The sequence below is a fragment of the Schistocerca piceifrons genome, chromosome 4, assembly GCF_021461385.2.
Source record: "Schistocerca piceifrons isolate TAMUIC-IGC-003096 chromosome 4, iqSchPice1.1, whole genome shotgun sequence".
Classification (NCBI taxonomy): domain Eukaryota; kingdom Metazoa; phylum Arthropoda; class Insecta; order Orthoptera; family Acrididae; genus Schistocerca; species Schistocerca piceifrons.
Window position 1 is genome coordinate 760,348,518 of NC_060141.1, and position 17,450 is coordinate 760,365,967.

The 17,450-nt window shown below is 41.3% G+C and overlaps 1 protein-coding gene across 1 annotated transcript; it reads left to right on the plus strand.

The window, feature by feature from the left end:
* The first annotated feature begins 5,000 nt into the window (after positions 1-5,000).
* Positions 5,001-15,559, plus strand: LOC124796156 (myogenesis-regulating glycosidase-like). Its single transcript, XM_047260247.1, has 5 exons — positions 5,001-5,115; positions 8,781-9,751; positions 12,056-12,490; positions 12,702-12,858; positions 15,363-15,559. The coding sequence occupies exons 1-5, from the start codon at positions 5,001-5,003 to the stop codon at positions 15,557-15,559; spliced, it is 1,875 nt and encodes a 624-aa protein (XP_047116203.1).
* The last annotated feature ends 1,891 nt before the right edge of the window (positions 15,560-17,450 follow it).

The following is a 17,450-nucleotide window of genomic DNA, read 5'->3' on the forward strand; positions in this document are numbered from 1 at the left end:
TCAACATTCGGTGCACCTTGCCAATTTCATCCATAATTTGCGAAATGCCCTATGTTATTATTTTGTGGCTTTTGCGTATTCCTAAGTCCCTCTCCCCATATTGGAGCGCAAGTGTCCTCTGAAATATGTAATTCTCGTATTACATGTGCCAACTGACCTTGTACTTCCCTCATTTCTCTTTTGTGTTGCGTAATAATTTGATTCTAATTTTGTTTGAATTCTCTAATTTGTTCGTACTCTTCTGTGTCAGTAAAGCCTGCTGATCTACCTTTGTAGATAAGTTAGTGAACTGATCCGAAAGTTCGGCTACTTTCTCCGATAATGAACTGATTTCCTCAGTGTGTTTTTATGAACCAAGTTTCAGAGTGTTCATTTGCGTTGAAAGCGTATCTACTATGCCCTTGAAGTTTCCTTCAGTTTTTTCAAGTTGTGTAACCGAATCGGCAGATGGAACTGAGGCAATTTTAGCTTGGAAGGTGTCGTGATTTTCATGAAAAATAGTTTGCAGTTCTTTTATGGCTACTTCGTGATTCTGTAATGCATTTTCATAACGCGAAAAAATAGGATGAAAATGCTCACAAACTTTTTGACATTTAGATTCGATTTTAAGTATCTCTGCAGTTAAATCTTCAAGTGTTTGTTCAAGCGTTTGTTCCATTGAGTCTAACTGTTGAAGCTGTTGCTGTGTTTGTCTCTGATTTTGTTCCATTGTGTCTAACGTTTGAAGCTATTGTGACATTTGTTGCATTAATTGTAATAACAATGCACTCTGTGCTTTTCGGCAGTGCATATTTCTGAAAAGCAGAAAATGTATCTTGAGTTAATTGAGGAAAGGGTAATGACGCAAAACCTGAATCTACAGTATTTGCAAGACAGTGTCCTGTTATTTCGAATTCCTGAGGCGAGCTGTTGCCGACCGATTGATTGACAATGCCACGCTGTTCACTAGCTGTTTCACTGTCTACACCATTATTTATTGCCTGGTAGATTTCCCTACGCACAATTACCAAATCACTATTCTGAATATTTCTTAATTCATTACACGGTGGCGCTTACACATTACTCTCGTCTTCACTGTCATTTTTCAATTTACTTTGCAGCCTAGTGTTACGTTTTTCACACGCCATAATTGTCAAAATATTTCACACGACAACACAGAAAAGCACAATTTGAAGAGCAAAATAAGAAAACACATCAAAATAGCACTGAAAATTATATCCAGTTAATTGCAAGCGCGGCTGCTAAATGCTTGGTGCAAATCTACCCGCATGCCACAACTGCTTTACTGTACAACAATGAAAAACTGCAACTACAAAGGAGATTCTCTCTACAATTACACGCAAGCAATAAACAATAACTACATTCATCACACAAAAATCAGAAGATTTCAGTGAGGTATCCTTGGCAAAGGGTCGCTGTACGAAACTTCCCCTTTGAAAATTAAGAATGACATGGCTGGAAAAACTCTTACGTTATTTGATTTTCAGGCAGCTGAGGAAAAATGAACGTACTCAGACATTTCTCACTGTATTCATTCTGATCCTCCCTAAACTGACACACTAAACTGACCTACAAAAAAATGGCTCTGACTAACAATAACTTATACCTTTCATAAATCACTTAAAAAGTACTCTGTCTTAAGGCCACGAGTGGCTTACCGGAACCATCTGACCGCCGTGTCATCCTCACTGGAGGATACAGATAGGAGGCGCGTGGGGTCAACACACCACTCTCCCGATCGTTATGATGGTATTCTTGAACGGAGACGCTACTATTCGGTAGAGTAGCTCTTCTATTGGCATCACGAGGCTGAGTGCACCCCGAAAAATGGCAACAGCGCATGGCAGCCCGGATGGACACCCAAGTGCCGACCACGCCCGACAGCACTTAACTTCGGTGATCTCAGGGGAACCGGTGTATCCGCTGCGGCAAGGCCGTTGCTTTCATGAATCACTGACCTCACAAAAATCTTTATTACTCGAACCGCTGCAATACACCGAGCATAAATACTGCCAGCTAAATAAAAGATCCTTACAATTTCAAATGGTTCAAATGGCTCTGAGCACTATGGGACTTAACATCTGAGGTCATCAGTCCCCTAGAACTTAGAACTACTTAAACCTAACTAACCTAAGGACATCACACACATCCATGCCTTAGAGAGGATTTCAACCTGCGACCATAGCAGTCATGCGGTTCCAGACTGAACCGCTCGGCCACCGCGGCAGGCTTCTAACTACTGAAGGCACTAACTATTTATAGGCATAGTTAACAAATGAAAGATATTGATAGAGAACAAACAATGTATTTACCTTAATAGTGTTCAAAAGTCATGTGTGCTGACCACACGCCCCTCCTATCCGCATCCTCAACCGAGGATGACACGGCGGTCGGATGGTCCTGGTGGGCCACTTGTGGCCTGAAGACGGAGTGCTAACATATGTGCGGAGTACAAGTATAAAGTCTATTGTGTTTACCTGAGTTCCCTGTTGTACAGCCACAGCCCGACAACTGTCCAAAGCTACCTAATCGTTCAGATGACCTTCTGCTCCAGTCCATCAGTGAGCTCATAAACAATGAACGGTGGGCAAATCACAGTTGACCGTGTTATCACACAGTTTGCAGAATGGCATATGAGAGGGTGCACAAACAGTGTAATGTAACCAAGTAGCCTCGTCAGCAAAGACTAAGGGGCAAAACTGTTTAGTCGCAAATCTTTGAACACTGCTACGAAGGAGTGTGTTGAAAAACATACTACAAATAGTTAGTCATGGGGTGTCAGCTTTGGGATGAGGGTAGCGTGGTGCGGTTGGAGGGGGGGGGGGGCGCTAACTCTCACTGTTTTATGTCTCTCTCAAATAAATCGAGAACTGCGGCTCGTATAGAAAATATTTCCCAGTACAAAATTAAACTTCATTAAATTTCCTACAGAAAGGTCCTATTAATTTTTCCTGTACAACTAACGGTTTTCACATTGCCGGGGATAAAAAGAATTGAGGATTACTGAAAACACTATTTTAACGGGAGCTAAAATTCTTTTTAACTTGTATCGTGAGCTTTTCCTCCAGCAATAGAGGAAGCACTGGAACATTGTGATGCTAGATATCAACTGATCCAGATAATATCTCGAGTGTGACAATTATGATAAGCTTTGATTACTCTGGCGTGATCAAGCCGCTCATCATACTATTAACAGATACTAATTGCTTCGCTGACGCACTAAACACGTATCTCACTAATGATTAAATTATTTAACTGATTAGTTATTTAACTGATTAGTTTTACCTATATATACGGCCGCTAAGGCACCATAGCAGTCACGTCAGCTGCTCTGCCTTTCACAGCGACTGCCAGAGTGCCTAGAGGTGAGCTGTTACCTGTTATGTGTGATACATGCCGTAATTAGTGTGATTCGCTACTGCTTAAGTTTGTCTGGCATGGCATAGTGAGCATCTATTGTGGCCAGTAACTGTGAAAGTAACGATTATTGTCTAGTACTGTTCCTTAGTCTCCTAACAATAGCGATGGAGGATGAGATAGAGATTATAATATTAAACAAAAAGAACAAATAAACACAAAACTATAGGTTAATAAGTCTCACAATGGTCTGTTACATAGTTTTGGCATACGTTTTACGCTCGCGTATTATGACATTTTTAGGGAAACCTAAGTGAAGATCTTTGGCCATGGTTAGCAGGGAAACGTCATACCAGAGAGAAATGAAGGTACAAAAAAGTTTCATAACAGTGTATCGACGTAGCTCCATTCAATAACTATGTTGATACCTGCACAAAAAGCGATCTTGATAGTTCTAGTATTGACGGTCATTCTCAAGAAACGTTCATTTGCTCACTGGAAGGTCTTAGCAACAAGCCCTGTCTCCTACCTTGAGCGCGTCCAGTCGTCGATGTATTCCCAAACGTAAAAAACAGCTTACACGCTGACATCATTCTCGTTGAAGGTAAGAGCATTAAGCTCCCATTATCCAAACCATTTGAAGACATCTGTGTCATCACCAGAAGAGGAAAACTTGTCAGACGTTGGATGTCGGTCATTGAGAAGCAGCGGGACTACACTGAAAAGCTGAAGAAACGTACTGTGTAATCAATAACTTCGTATATAAACTTAAAGTGTACACTATTGCTAAAATGACCGTTTCAATGAGGAGACGTCGCATTAAAAAATTATTTGGAAATGGTAGAATAGGCTGAAACTGCTAACATTTTGTAATTGAACACAATCTTTCTGGAGAACAGATGGCTTCGATGCTGTTTCTTACTGGTAGCTATGAAGTCCAAAATTAATCAAGACAATATAAATAAGTAAGGTTACTTATCTGAATCGTCGCATAAAAGCTTGCTACAAATTTTTCAGAGAAGCAGTCAGTCCAATTTAGATGCTGAACATTAGAAGATTACTCCATTCCTGCACAAGTGATCGGTAAATTAATATAAAGTTTTTGGGTACGTAACCATCTAGTCTTAGGCGCTTAAACTCGAGAGATTATTTACAACAAGTGACTTTGAAGTAATGATTATAAAATCGTATAGGTCACGAATCTGACTGCATTGATTAGCTGCAACAATCTGTTGCCTGTGATGTATACCATACCTTCCAAATCCTGTAAACATTAGAAAGGTCACTGAAATCATTGTTCATCGTCAGTGAACAGCATCCGAACGTGATTTTCTGCAGTTGTAGAGATCACTTCTTACTTATGAAATTACCTGATATTGCTCATTTGTAAGGTATTTAGTGGGTCTACATAAATGGATTAACATAAAATTACACAAGAATTTATTTTGGAAACAAATTAAAGAGGTTAATCCACGCATCTTACTATGCGAATTGCCCCCATTTATGATAAAGGTGTGTTCTTTTTTCACCGGATGCCATGTGATGTAGACCTGCACCACCAGCTTACCCTTTTATGCCTGCCGCTTAAAGTGTCGCGTGGCTACAAGTTGACTGATTTGCTCTCTCGTCTGTATGTCGCAGCCATGTGGACGCCTGCGACGCTGCTGCTGCTGGGCGCCCTGGTGGCGTCTGCCGCAGCAGGGCTCAGCACCCGCTACGACCAGACCAGCGGCCGCATCCTGCTGCTGTCCGACAGGGGTGAGTGTGGGCAGAGGGCACTGCGTGCGGGGGCTGTCCAGAGCGGGCAGCCTGCTGGCTCTGCGCTGCTGCAAGCTGCCACAGTTTCTACACAACACCTTCACAACACCCTGTCACAGTTTGAAACCCACCACTACACTAACTGTTCAAAAGCAAACTGACACCTGTTAGCCAACGTTAATATAGGGTGTATCCACCCTTGGCCTTTCTGATGGCTTAAACTCTGATGAGAACATTTTCAGTTAGGTGTTTGAATGTCTGTCGAGGATGACAGCCCATTCTGCCTCAAACAAGAAAAAGTACTGATGTGAGACACTGCACGCTGGTGCAAAGTCGACATTCTACATCACATCAAAAGCGTTCCATTCGATTCTGGTCAGGACACGGGGCAGGCCAATCTTCAAAAATGGTAGTATCTACAAACCATTCCCCCAAAGATGCTAATTATAGAAGAGTGCATTCTCATACTGGTACAAGCAATAGCCATCTCCAAAATATTCCTCTACTGTACACCGTACACAATTCTGTAAAAATTGTTCACATCCTTAGCAATAAGCAGACTACGCCTTGGCCATGAAAAACACCCCATAGCTTAACAATACCCCCTTCATACTTTACTATTGACACTACAAATGATACCACATAATGTTCTCTTCACATATGTAAGATCCAAATCCTCCCATCAGATTGTTACAGGGTACAGGATGGTCCATCACCCCAGAACATTTATGGCTTCCAGGGGCAATAAAAATGCAACTAAGTATTCTGCACAAGTACTGACTGAATTTAAAAATTAAAATGCTATCAGAATTAACTCATTAAGATGTATACTCTTATGTTAAAAGCTTAACACAATAAGACAGGTACTACAGTAGAATTGTACGTTTGTCTTGAGCCAGTGTAATGGATCGCATACAAATATAGGGATTTCATTTATACATTATTTCAAAATGAGAGCACTTATCAACTTCCAACACACTTTGCTCATAATTTCAAACCTTTACCAAAGCTTTTTCTTGCTAGACCCAGTTCTAAACCTGTCCGCATACACACAGACATAAAGTGATGAATGAAAAATAGTTTATTGCTTACTACATTTTCACTGGCTGCATAGTAAAACTTATTATTTCTTTACTACCAATTCTATTCACAACACAGTTTGTATACAGTATGTATATATACCATTGAATGTACCGGCAAAATTACTTCATTGTAGGGCTTATAGTTCAGGAGATAAAATGTCATAGACATTTAGATGTGCGAAAACCTAGCTTCTGATTAAAATGGAACAAAGTAAAACTTCAACAGGCATGTTGTTTTAATTTATTATATTTTTATCACCTAATCTATTCCCAGTACAATTTGCAGGCTGTGTTCACATACGTCGCTGAATATACTTGCAAAACTACACCATCATATGACACATAGTTCCGAAGAGATGACGTCAAAAACATTGAGGTGCGTAAATAAATTTACCTTTTGCTTAAAATGCGGCGCATATTATGCAGACTATATTCACCCAGTGTTTCACAGATGACAACTTTTAATGACTTATGACAAAGTTTAAGCATAATTTCGAATCTTTCCCATAGTTATTCGCGCTTACATGCTTACTGTCAATTATTTATCACATTAACTCATAACTATTCAAGGAATCACGCTGTACTGGTTATTTCCGGCTCTCTGCGTGCAGTCGTCGGGCTAGTTAGACTTCTGGTAGCACTTTGGACTCACCAGTAATTCCTCCCTCTGATTCCACGTGGCTTTCTTACAGTCACTCTCTGCAATCTTCGACGATCCCTATCTGACAGTACATGAGGTCTGCTTTGTCTTGCTTTAGGTGTCGTTGTTGTTTCACGATTCCGTTTCATAATCACATCATCAACAGTCGACTTCAAAGGCTTTAGAAGAGTCCAAATGTCCGAGGTGGATTTGTTTCTTGGGTGACATTACATGACTTCTCAGTGTTTAAAGTGTCAGGCTCTCCTGACTGGTCCATTCTTCTGTTACTGCTCCTCCACTGACAACACAATACTAAATACCACATCTCACACAAGCAGGTGCACTCCTCAAGCCATCTAATGGTCAGTTCTGCATTACACAGGCGTGTACGGATCCTTTTGATTAGGTAGTGTAGAAGGGGAGTCGAAAGTTGCAGTGTATCAGCGCTACTTTTTTCATATAATTACATTTGATCCTCGAATTACAGTCGATAAGAATCAACGTTGAATGGACTCTCAATTAAATAACTGTCTGTTGGAGTGGCCCATCTGATATGATTTCTGAAACGACTCAAATTCAGAACATAAAATTTTCCAATAAAATTAGTTTCAAACTAATTGCTTAAGCAAATTTTAATGAGAACACATACACTGATGAGGCAGAAATTATGAGCACCTGCTTAACAGCTTGTTTGTCCGTCTTTCTGACGAGACACATCACTGAAGTTGCGTATCAGGGATCTGACAGTTTGTTGGTAGGTTTGAGCAGTTATGTGGCACTAGATGTCTGCACACAGGTCACAAAATTCATTCACCAAAGAGGATTCAGTAAATATTCCAGAATCAGAACCAAGAAAAGGCGCCACCATAAATAATTACGAATTATATCCCCTTGGAGTTGTGAAGCAATATAAGTCAATTAGGGAACTCTTCCGATCCAGATTGTAAACTAATTAGGTTCCTTTCGGAGTATGTTAATGAGACAGCAGTTATATACATCCAGTCCTTCAGCGAAAGATTCCTACCTAAGGACTGAAAAGTAGCACAGGTCACACCAGTACACAAGAAAGGAAACAGAACTTACTGGACTTGTTCTCCAACAACAGGGCTACTGCTGCTAAAACAAAGAATATAACTAATTTGCACTTACATTAAATAACGTAAGAAGTGTAATTTGAATTCATAACTCACCTATAGACTACTCAAATTTACATTGTCTGATAAGTTACAATCTTTTATCAATATTATCGTTGAACCTTAGAATTAAGAAGTAGAACATCGACTAACTCTTAAAAGAACTTTTCGTTTCTTTTATACAGAGGATACTTTTCCATTGTCAAAAATATCTGTATTTATGTAACGTATTTAGCGCCTCTTTAATGTGGGTCGACGACCCTGAGAACCATTAACTCCGTGCACAAACAGGTATTTCCTGTCATGAAGTTATCTCGATCGTCGTCCCATCTTGAGTTAGCTCGTTGTCCCTGTGCATTACTCACGACATGCAACTAAAAATAACAATCCCACACAGTGTCTGTGCTCTTACTTACGTTACTTCATATTATAGTGTTCATTCGTCAGTACCATTGTCGGTAATAAAGCACAGGGATACATATCCTGCATTGTCGAAATAATACTTACACACTCCTTGTTTGAGAGCGGAAATGGTTGGTCGAACACTACTCTAACAAAGGTATAAAGGAAATCATGCCGATTCAGGTACCTGTTACAAGTAAGATAAAAGCAAATTTATGACAGTTTATGCCATGTAGAAAGCTACATGTTTTCTGTGTTTGAATATTGAAGACTATGTATGTTCTATCTACTCTTTTACATAATTAAAAAATTGTTTCCCAGTGTATTTTATTATTTTATGATAGTTGTTTCATGTATTACTGACTGTCGTATATTCACTCACAGCAACTATCTGCTTCCATATTGCAGGTGGAGACGAGGTAGAAGTGGGATACATCGAAGCCTCCGGCAACCAGCGGTCTGCAGTTCCACGCCACGAGACTCGTGGAAATGAGGAGTCCTTCGACTTTGGCGCCTCCAGAGTTCTCGTCCGGGACCAAGACAGGTCGGGCGAATGTCTCTGGATCCGGCACACCAAAGACAATCCGAGTGAGATAATCACAATGTGTCAGCGGCACCTAAGGAGCCATATCTACGGTGGTGTCGAATCGACCTACCGCACCTGGCCCATCGAGAACAACGTGTACAAGCACTACGCATACGTCGCCGAACATACAGACCACGCCACCATCGCTACGCGCTACTGGGTCTTCTCCGATGGAAGACTCGTTCACGTTCACACGAACGTTCCTCTCTTCGTCGACCAGAACAGCAATCAGACGAGTAATAAACTGTGCTTCAGTGCCGAGAACGCGTCTCCCTACCCAGAGGACCGAAACGACAATGTGCTGGAATACGAGCTGTGTACGTACGGTGATGCGAAGGAGGCATACTTGGTCGGTATCCAGAAGTACCTGGGCAAGCCTACGGCGATTCCAGACGAACGCTTGGGTGTTCAGCCCTTCTGGGAAGTGGGGCCACCCGAACAGAACGTGAGAGAGCGCGCCGCAGGCATAATCGAGCACGGGTTCGGCTACAGCCTTCTCGAAATAGCCAACTTCTGGGAGAGCTGCCGTGGAAGCTTCACCCCGGACACCACCAAGTTCCCCGACATGAAGGCACTCGTGGACGATCTCCACGCACTGGGATTCCCCGTCGCGTTGTGGATACATCCATTTATAAACAGTGACTGCGAACCCTTCTTCTCTGAGGCACAGTCCAAAGACTACTTTGTGCGCAATAACAATGGCAGCATCACTACTCGCTGGTGGGGTGGATGGGCCGGCATTGTCGACTTCACCAATCCTGATGCAGTAGCTTGGTGGACTGATCGAGTTGCAGTGAGTACATCCGCTGCAAATTCTAGTGTCAATGGCATTGAAATTAGTTACAGAGTACGACTCCATGTAAATAATGTAGGACCAATTGCTTGGAGAAATTATTATGATTAATTCTGAAAAAAGATAAAAATACTCACTTTTGGTTGTTCAAAGGGTTTTAGACATACATTCTGCAAAAAATACAGGTAGCTTACAAGCGGATTTCTAGTGAAAATATATCCTTTTCAAGTGTCTATGCAGCCCAAAGGGTTAGTTCATATGACAATAATAGGAATATGTGACATTTAACACACCGAGCAGGGGTTCAGTAATTTGATCTGTAGTTGACCAATCCACAACCTTAAGCACACAAGAGTGTTATGTAAAAGGAGAAAGGTTAGATCATTTACGAATCGAGAATTGGTTAATATGTTTATTATTTACTTACTTAGGAGTATTTGCCATCGGTTCATTAAATTTAGAATGAATCCATATACATATAACTGTACGCAGCGACTGGCATAGAAAAACTCATCAGGGAGCGTCACATTCCATGTAACTTTGAAACTAACTGCTGCTGTTTGTCTATTAGTGTACTTTAATTTTCGTGTTAACTTATACTTTTGCTTTTCCACATTCCAAATACATGAAATCGAATGACTTTTTAGGTTCCCCTTGGTGTGTCGTTTACAGCACTGAGCGAGTGATGCATGTGGTATGCCCAGAAGAAATGCTATATATGAGCACTTAAAGATTGCGTGTATGTATTCTGATAAAAGATACATATGCCTTATGGAAATATGTGATAATTTTTTTTAATCATCAGTCTTCTAAAACCTTAATGTATCGAACTGCGAACTTCTCTGTTGCGCCAGTTGGCAGATCAATACTTCGAACCTTACGTCATATGTTATTTACTGTATGCAGACCAGTCTCTGTCTTCACCTACAGTGCTTTCCTCTAAAATTCCCACTAGTGTCATGAAAGCTGCTCATTTTATTTCTGTTCTTTACTTTAAATGTCTACACCCACGGCTTTAAATTGAGGAGTAAATCTCTATGGCCATAGAACGAGTCAGTACCTCAGCAAAGTAATAACAAAAATAACAAAACGTACTCGATTCGTTTGTACACACATGTCCTACCATCCTGTCCTTTCTCCTTCTTCCTGTCATCCTCTTCCACATGTTCCTCTTTTCGTACCGATTCTGTCCTCCAGTTTTTCATATAGTCCATGATTCACTACCATAGAGTGCTGTTCACTAAACGTACATTCTCACGATACTTTTCCCGGAATTGTAGCTATATTTGATACCAGTACAATACTTTTGCTCAGTATTCTCTTTCCCTGCAGCAGTCTGCTTTCTGTGATGACCTCCTTACTCAATCCATTTCGAAAGTAGTTGAATTCCTTTATTTCGTCTCCTTTGTGGTCTGAAATTTCGATATTCAGTTTTTCGCTAATCTCTTTCCTGCTAGTTCTCATTACTTTCTTCTTCTTCCCTTTACTCCCAAACCGCACTTTGTGCTCGATAAACAGTTTATTCCAGCCAACAGTTCCTGCAGTTCCCTCTGAATTTCACACGGAACAACAAACTTATCTGCAACTCTCATTACTGACGTTCATACACCCTGCATTCTTATCGGATAACGAATGAAATGGTCCTACAAGAAACAGGAGACAAGAAACGATTACTGAAAGTTCTATACCAACGCAAAACAAAACTGATCGACACTTAGTTAGACATGACACTTTTCTACAAAATATTTTCGAGGTAAATCATTGAGGAAGAAAATGAGGGGACGACCGCGAACATCAAACTTTGTATTTAAACAATATGATCAGTGAGATGGGATGTTCTTCACACATGCACATGAAAAGGAGTGCCAAACAGAGGGGGTTGTGTCTGCAGAGACCACGTTTTCACCTTTTGGAACAATAAGAATTTTAGTGCCACTCTTGAAACTTACTTTTATTTCCGTCCTTGCTTGTTCAGTATATACATTCAGTAGCAAGAGTAAGAAACTGTATGTATGTCTTACATCTGTTTTAATCCGAGCACTTCGTTCTTGATCTTCCATTCCTCCTTGGTAGTCTTGCTCCAGATATCCAAATGTGAGACTACTCCCGAATGTGACTCGTGTTTTTATTTCCAATGAGAACGTAAGTGTTTCTTTCTCACACAGCCTGTGCTTCATTATCGATAGAATAGCCTAGTTACTTCACGGCTGCGTACCAAACAAGAATCACATAGACTCTCTAAGTCAGGATGCGTCACTTACTTTGCCTCAAAGGTACGGAATTTTATTTGTAATCCCTTTGCAGGCGCTCCGCAACGAGACGGGCGTGGACTCCTTCATGTTCGACTTCGGCGAGACCAGCTACCTGCCGCAGCCGCCACAGCTCACACCGCTCGAGAGGACGCCCGTGGTCTACACCGACGCGTACGCCAAGGCAGTGGCCCAGTTTGGGCCCATGGCGAGGCTGCGGTCCGGCGTCGAGAGCCAGCGCCTGCCCAACTTCTTCCACATGGACGCGGTGGACACGGCGTGGAGCACGCAGAACGGCCTGAAGACGCTGCTGCCCAAGCTGCTGGAGATGAGCCTGCAGGGATACCCCTTCGTGATGCCGGAGAGGGTGGGCGGCAGCACCAAGACGGGCGTCATCGCCACTCGCGAGCTGTACATCCGCTGGCTGGAGGCCAGCGCCTTCATGCCCGCCGTCCACTTCCGCACCGTGCCCTGGGACTACGACAACGAGGTGCGTCCCGTGCTCGTGCTACCTGTTACACTCCGTGTTTGTAAAAGCCACTTCTAAAGTAAATATCGCTTCGCAGCGTTCATACAAACAGTGACGTACAAAGAACCGACAAATTAAACCAATCTCTATGTAGTAACACTGTAAGGTATACTTATATGAGTTTAGTTTCAGCATGGCGGCTCACCACTGTGACTTGTGACTACTTTTACAGACGGTGGAGCTCGCACGTAATCTGACTGCTTTGCGCGCTCAGTACGGCCCGAAGATCGTCGAGCTGATGAAGCAGGCAGTGGAGGACGGCACTCCGGTCAACCGGCCCATCTGGTGGCTCGACCCGACGGACTCCACCGCTCTCAAGATCAGCGACGGTATGGCCAACAGCTTTCTCTCACTACTTTTACCTTTAGAATTATTCCAGAGACGGTTTCGTATTTTATCATTTTAGTTTCGAATCTCTCGGTTACGATTTCTGTGACAACTACTCATCGACGTACCCTTCAATCATGAACTAACATGTTACTGCGGCAATCTCACACTTGAACTTGTTTCGTTTACAGAGAACACACAGGATATCTTAAATGTCCTCAGAGGCGCTATTGCCTGTATCCGTTGCTGCACTGTTGTTATTGAAGTCTAGTATCATTTCTCATTTTTATTGTGTTCAAGGTAAAATGCATACAAAGTCCACCCAGTTCCTGACGACTTTTTTGGGAAGACGTCCAAGCTTAATTTAAAACCTTCACAAACACAAAGCATGCATTACAACTCCACAGAGCATCACTGACATTCTCGTGAGGTAACATGTTTCTAGCGCATACGTCGAACTTCGTGATCCAGATTTTAGAGATCAGTCTTTCCTCTCAGATTCTTAAGGATAGACATTTCTTTAAAGGCTTGAAACCATATATGAACAGTTGCTTTATGGCAAACCTTTTCTTACATTTACACTAACAGTGTCCTCAAAAAACTGGAAATAAGCTAATTATTGGGGAATTAAATTAGACAAATACACTAAACTTGGAGCATTGCTATGCATGCATGATAAAGTAATAACCTATGAAAGTGAAGACGATCTGCAGTTAGCAGTATGGCTAAACTAGGTACACTGTCTGACAAAAAAGTTATGAACCGATAACACATGGGCGAATCCTAATATAGCATCATAAATGTACACACCATTGGTGATTCGTAAATGATTAAGAGTTGGAATTCCCCGTGACAGTTTAGTGTTCTTACAAAGGCCTGGTAGGGAATACAGTCGAGTGAAGAGTGTCAGATGGTGCGTGGTCACTGTGAAGAACATGAAGGTGTGCATAGTTGGGTAAGACACCATTATCAGTACATGGCACAATCTTAAAGACGCCTCATTGTGGGTCTCTTTTGGCCTACTTGTCGAATCATGCAATATTGAGATTTTTATACCATTTGGATGTAGATCTGGTCTAGAGTTGAACGGCATGGTAACGTCATGGCAGGCACACTTGCTCTCACAGTTCTTCTTATCACCTCTCCCATCCAAAAACATGTAATTCTGCGTCATCCTGCACCAAGAATCGGAGACTAGCAGCAGCCAGAGTAGGAAATTTCCGTACTGCACATAAGCTGCTGTCAAAACCAAGGCACAAACTGCTGCCTTTGGAGTGGTGCCGTGACTGAGAAGTGTGGACTGCTGATGAATCGTGAAGCACTGTGCTCAGGGTTGAATCACGATTCAGCACTATCCCAGATATCCAGATTACTTCCGTTCGTAGAAAATGATGACGACGCGGGGGGGGGGGGGGGGGGAGTGACATCCCATTCAAAAGTATTTTTCAGAAGGGCACAGCAGTGTTACTCCTGGAGTCATGATTTGTGGGGACCATCTTGTATGAGTTCAAGTTACAGTGCTAATGTCAGAGTGAAAACTGATGGCACAGCTGTATATCACACACATCCTGCATCCTCATGTATTACCTCTCATGTGACCATATTGTGGTATTACTTTTCAACAGGAAAATGCACATCCACACACGGCAGTTGACTTTATAAGTTGTCTGCGTGTTGAAGTACTGCTGTGCAGAAAGTCACCTAGATTTGGTCTCGATAGAACGTGTGTGCAACGAGATCGAAACTCAACTTTGTCCCTGTTTCAGTATTCAGGAAATGAAGTCCGAGCTGCAACAGATGTGAGCCAGCTTGGCTCAGAAGAACCAGCTGAATCAGTGAACGAACTCGTGCCACCCGGGGTACAACGTCATCGTCATACTGATTAGTTGGATCACATTGCCAGTTCTTTGCATATTTTAGTGACTTTTGTAATCACTAAAATAACATCACATATCTTCTTAAACCATGATGTTGCATGTGTTTCACTTTTTTTCTCAGGCTGTCTATGTATAGAATTAAACCTTAAAATTTGATTACTGGTGAATAAATTTATGACGTGGTGGGTGCTTCTTATTTTTCTTGTTTTTGTTAGGCAGTGTGTCAACAGAATACAGTTTTAAAATTTCAGTACATAAGAATAAAGTTATGACCATCCACTGTAAATATTCACAACAGTTGAAAACAGTAATTAACCACAGATTAATAAAACAGGTGCCATATTTTAAATATTTAGATAAGATGAAAAGCTGCAGAAATTCAGTGCAACATTTGGAACACTGAACAAAATATTTATAGAATCCCCTAAAAAATACAAAAATTACACTATGTTGATGTCGTTAATGTTGTACTGAAATGAGAGTTGGATAAAGAAGAAGAAAGATGACAGCAAAATACAAGCAGCAGAGATGTGGTCCCTGAGGGGAGTAGAGGGTAGTACAACATGGAATGAACCTCTCAGTCGACTGGGGTATGCCATGTGCTGACGCTTTGTTTCCCTCCCGTGCAGAGTACCTGCTGGGCGACGACCTGCTGGTGGCGCCGGTGACGTATCGCACGGCCACGAGGCGCGACATCTACCTGCCCAAGGGCTACTGGCGGGACGAGGTGGACCCCGAGCACCCCACCATACGGGGCCCCACCTGGCTCTACGCCTACCCTGCGCCACTCAACACTCTGCCCTACTTCACCAGGGTCAGCTCCTAGCTCTCACTGGCTGGCAACGAGCGCAGTTTCTATGAAGACTGGCACGACCTTATATCTACGTATCAGTGACACCATGTTTACAAGAACATGTAAGAAAGCTTCTGGAAATAAAAAAATTCAGTTAACGTGACTTGTTCCTTCTGTATTGTAGAAGATTTCTGTTTTTGCAATGTGTAAAATTTGGTGCATGTGAATTACTAATTCACATCTGTATTAAAAAAATAATTAAAAAAATTAAGTTGAAAACTAAAAAAGAAAGATATGTCTACACACGAATGACTCGTTCAACATTATTACAATTAATCGTACAAAAGATCCATGGTACATGAAACTAATTAACTAACTCTACCATTGTAACCTATTCAGGCTTCCACTTGTTCCATGCTGGTGGTAATTCGAATTCATTGGATAATACTCTTGCAGAGAATTGCCGTTCTGCGAACTACAATTCACGCACAAACGTCGCGATAGGAATCATTTACAAATGACAATATACTTTCATGTTTGTGTAAGGTAGGGTGAATAACAGAGCCAAATGCAGCTATTTCTATTGTGGTAGTGTAATAATTCTGCCTTTAGTATACATCATATTTAGATCCAAGACCTTATCCTCAGAGCAGGATCATGCAGAAAAGGAACACATTTAAATCGAAGCATGACCTTAGCACAGTAATTGTGAACAGCTATCAGCTATTGAATTAATAGGGCTTGATAATAATAATAAGAAATAAATCAATGTGTTTATGTATCGATCATTGAGTGGTAGTATGGACACTTATTCAATAAACTACCAAATTTCTAGGGGAAACCTGAAGAACAAAAGTTATTATTGTCTCATATGGAGACGTAAATATAAACACAAATATGGTAAATAAAACTAATAGCACACTTATAAATATTCTTCAGACTTTTGGCATGTCCCTGTTGGTTAATAGAACCACAATGATTGCTAAAAGGACTTCATCAGTAATCGACCATGTGTCCATAAGTATGAACAGAGAAAAGTGTGACATAGCTGTAAATGATCATGGTCTCTCATACATTTTGTGCCAAATAACAACAAAATTGCATATGTAAAGAAAATAACTGAAGTACAGAGCTACGAAAGGCTCATTCACAAATCAAAATAAAAGGTTTTTCAAGAGAACTAACAAACCAATGTTAGGTTGAAACATATAAAGAAACTGATGTAAATCCAAAATTCCTTACGCCCTCAATATTGTGTAATTGTGTCATAAAAACAGCTGGACAACAGCTGTTATTAGGAAGGTCTCCTAAATCCTTATGTACCTCAGCTCGATGACAAAGGGTCATAATAGACCAGAGTCCTTAAATTTCTAATATAGGTACAAAAAGACTTATAACACGTCACTTTGTGACGTTATTGTCTGTGTTAATTTTCCCGTAATTTATGTCAATCATTACAGCAGATAAATAACTTTTAATCTCAGTCTTGACTGTCCTACTTTTTATCGATGGTTAAACCGCCCACAAACAACAATTATACCCTTTTGTACCCCCTATTTTTGTTGTTAATTGGGGGGTGCTTTTGCTGCGTACAGCGGACAAACTCAAAAATCAGCTATGCAAGGTAAACATTAATAAAAGAGACAGATTTCCAGGAATGGATTTCTAACTGGAAATGGAAGAAAGAAGGGTCTATGAACATATGTCCAGAAATACGTGGTGTGCATGCAGTGACAACAAATCCTCCCAGAACACAGTACAGGGCTGCAGCCCATTAATATCAAAAGTGATGTCCACAGCGGCATCCATAGGATGGAATGCACACATCCACATGTTACATTGTTGATTTCTGCACTCTTCCACACATTCCAGCGTCTCTCTGAAAAGTGTCACAGACATCATGAACACGTTGTTGAAGTGTCTA

What these genes read in the sequence shown, in the direction of transcription:
- LOC124796156 (XM_047260247.1), top strand. Translation starts at nt 5,001, where the DNA reads ATGTGGACGCCTGCGACGCTGCTGCTGCTGGGCGCCCTGGTGGCGTCT. An exon ending in CCTGCTGCTGTCCGACAGGG is followed by an intron (nt 5,116 to 8,780) that starts GTGAGTGTGGGC and finishes TCCATATTGCAG; the next exon opens with GTGGAGACGAGGTAGAAGTG. An exon ending in CCTGGGACTACGACAACGAG is followed by an intron (nt 12,491 to 12,701) that starts GTGCGTCCCGTG and finishes CTACTTTTACAG; the next exon opens with ACGGTGGAGCTCGCACGTAA.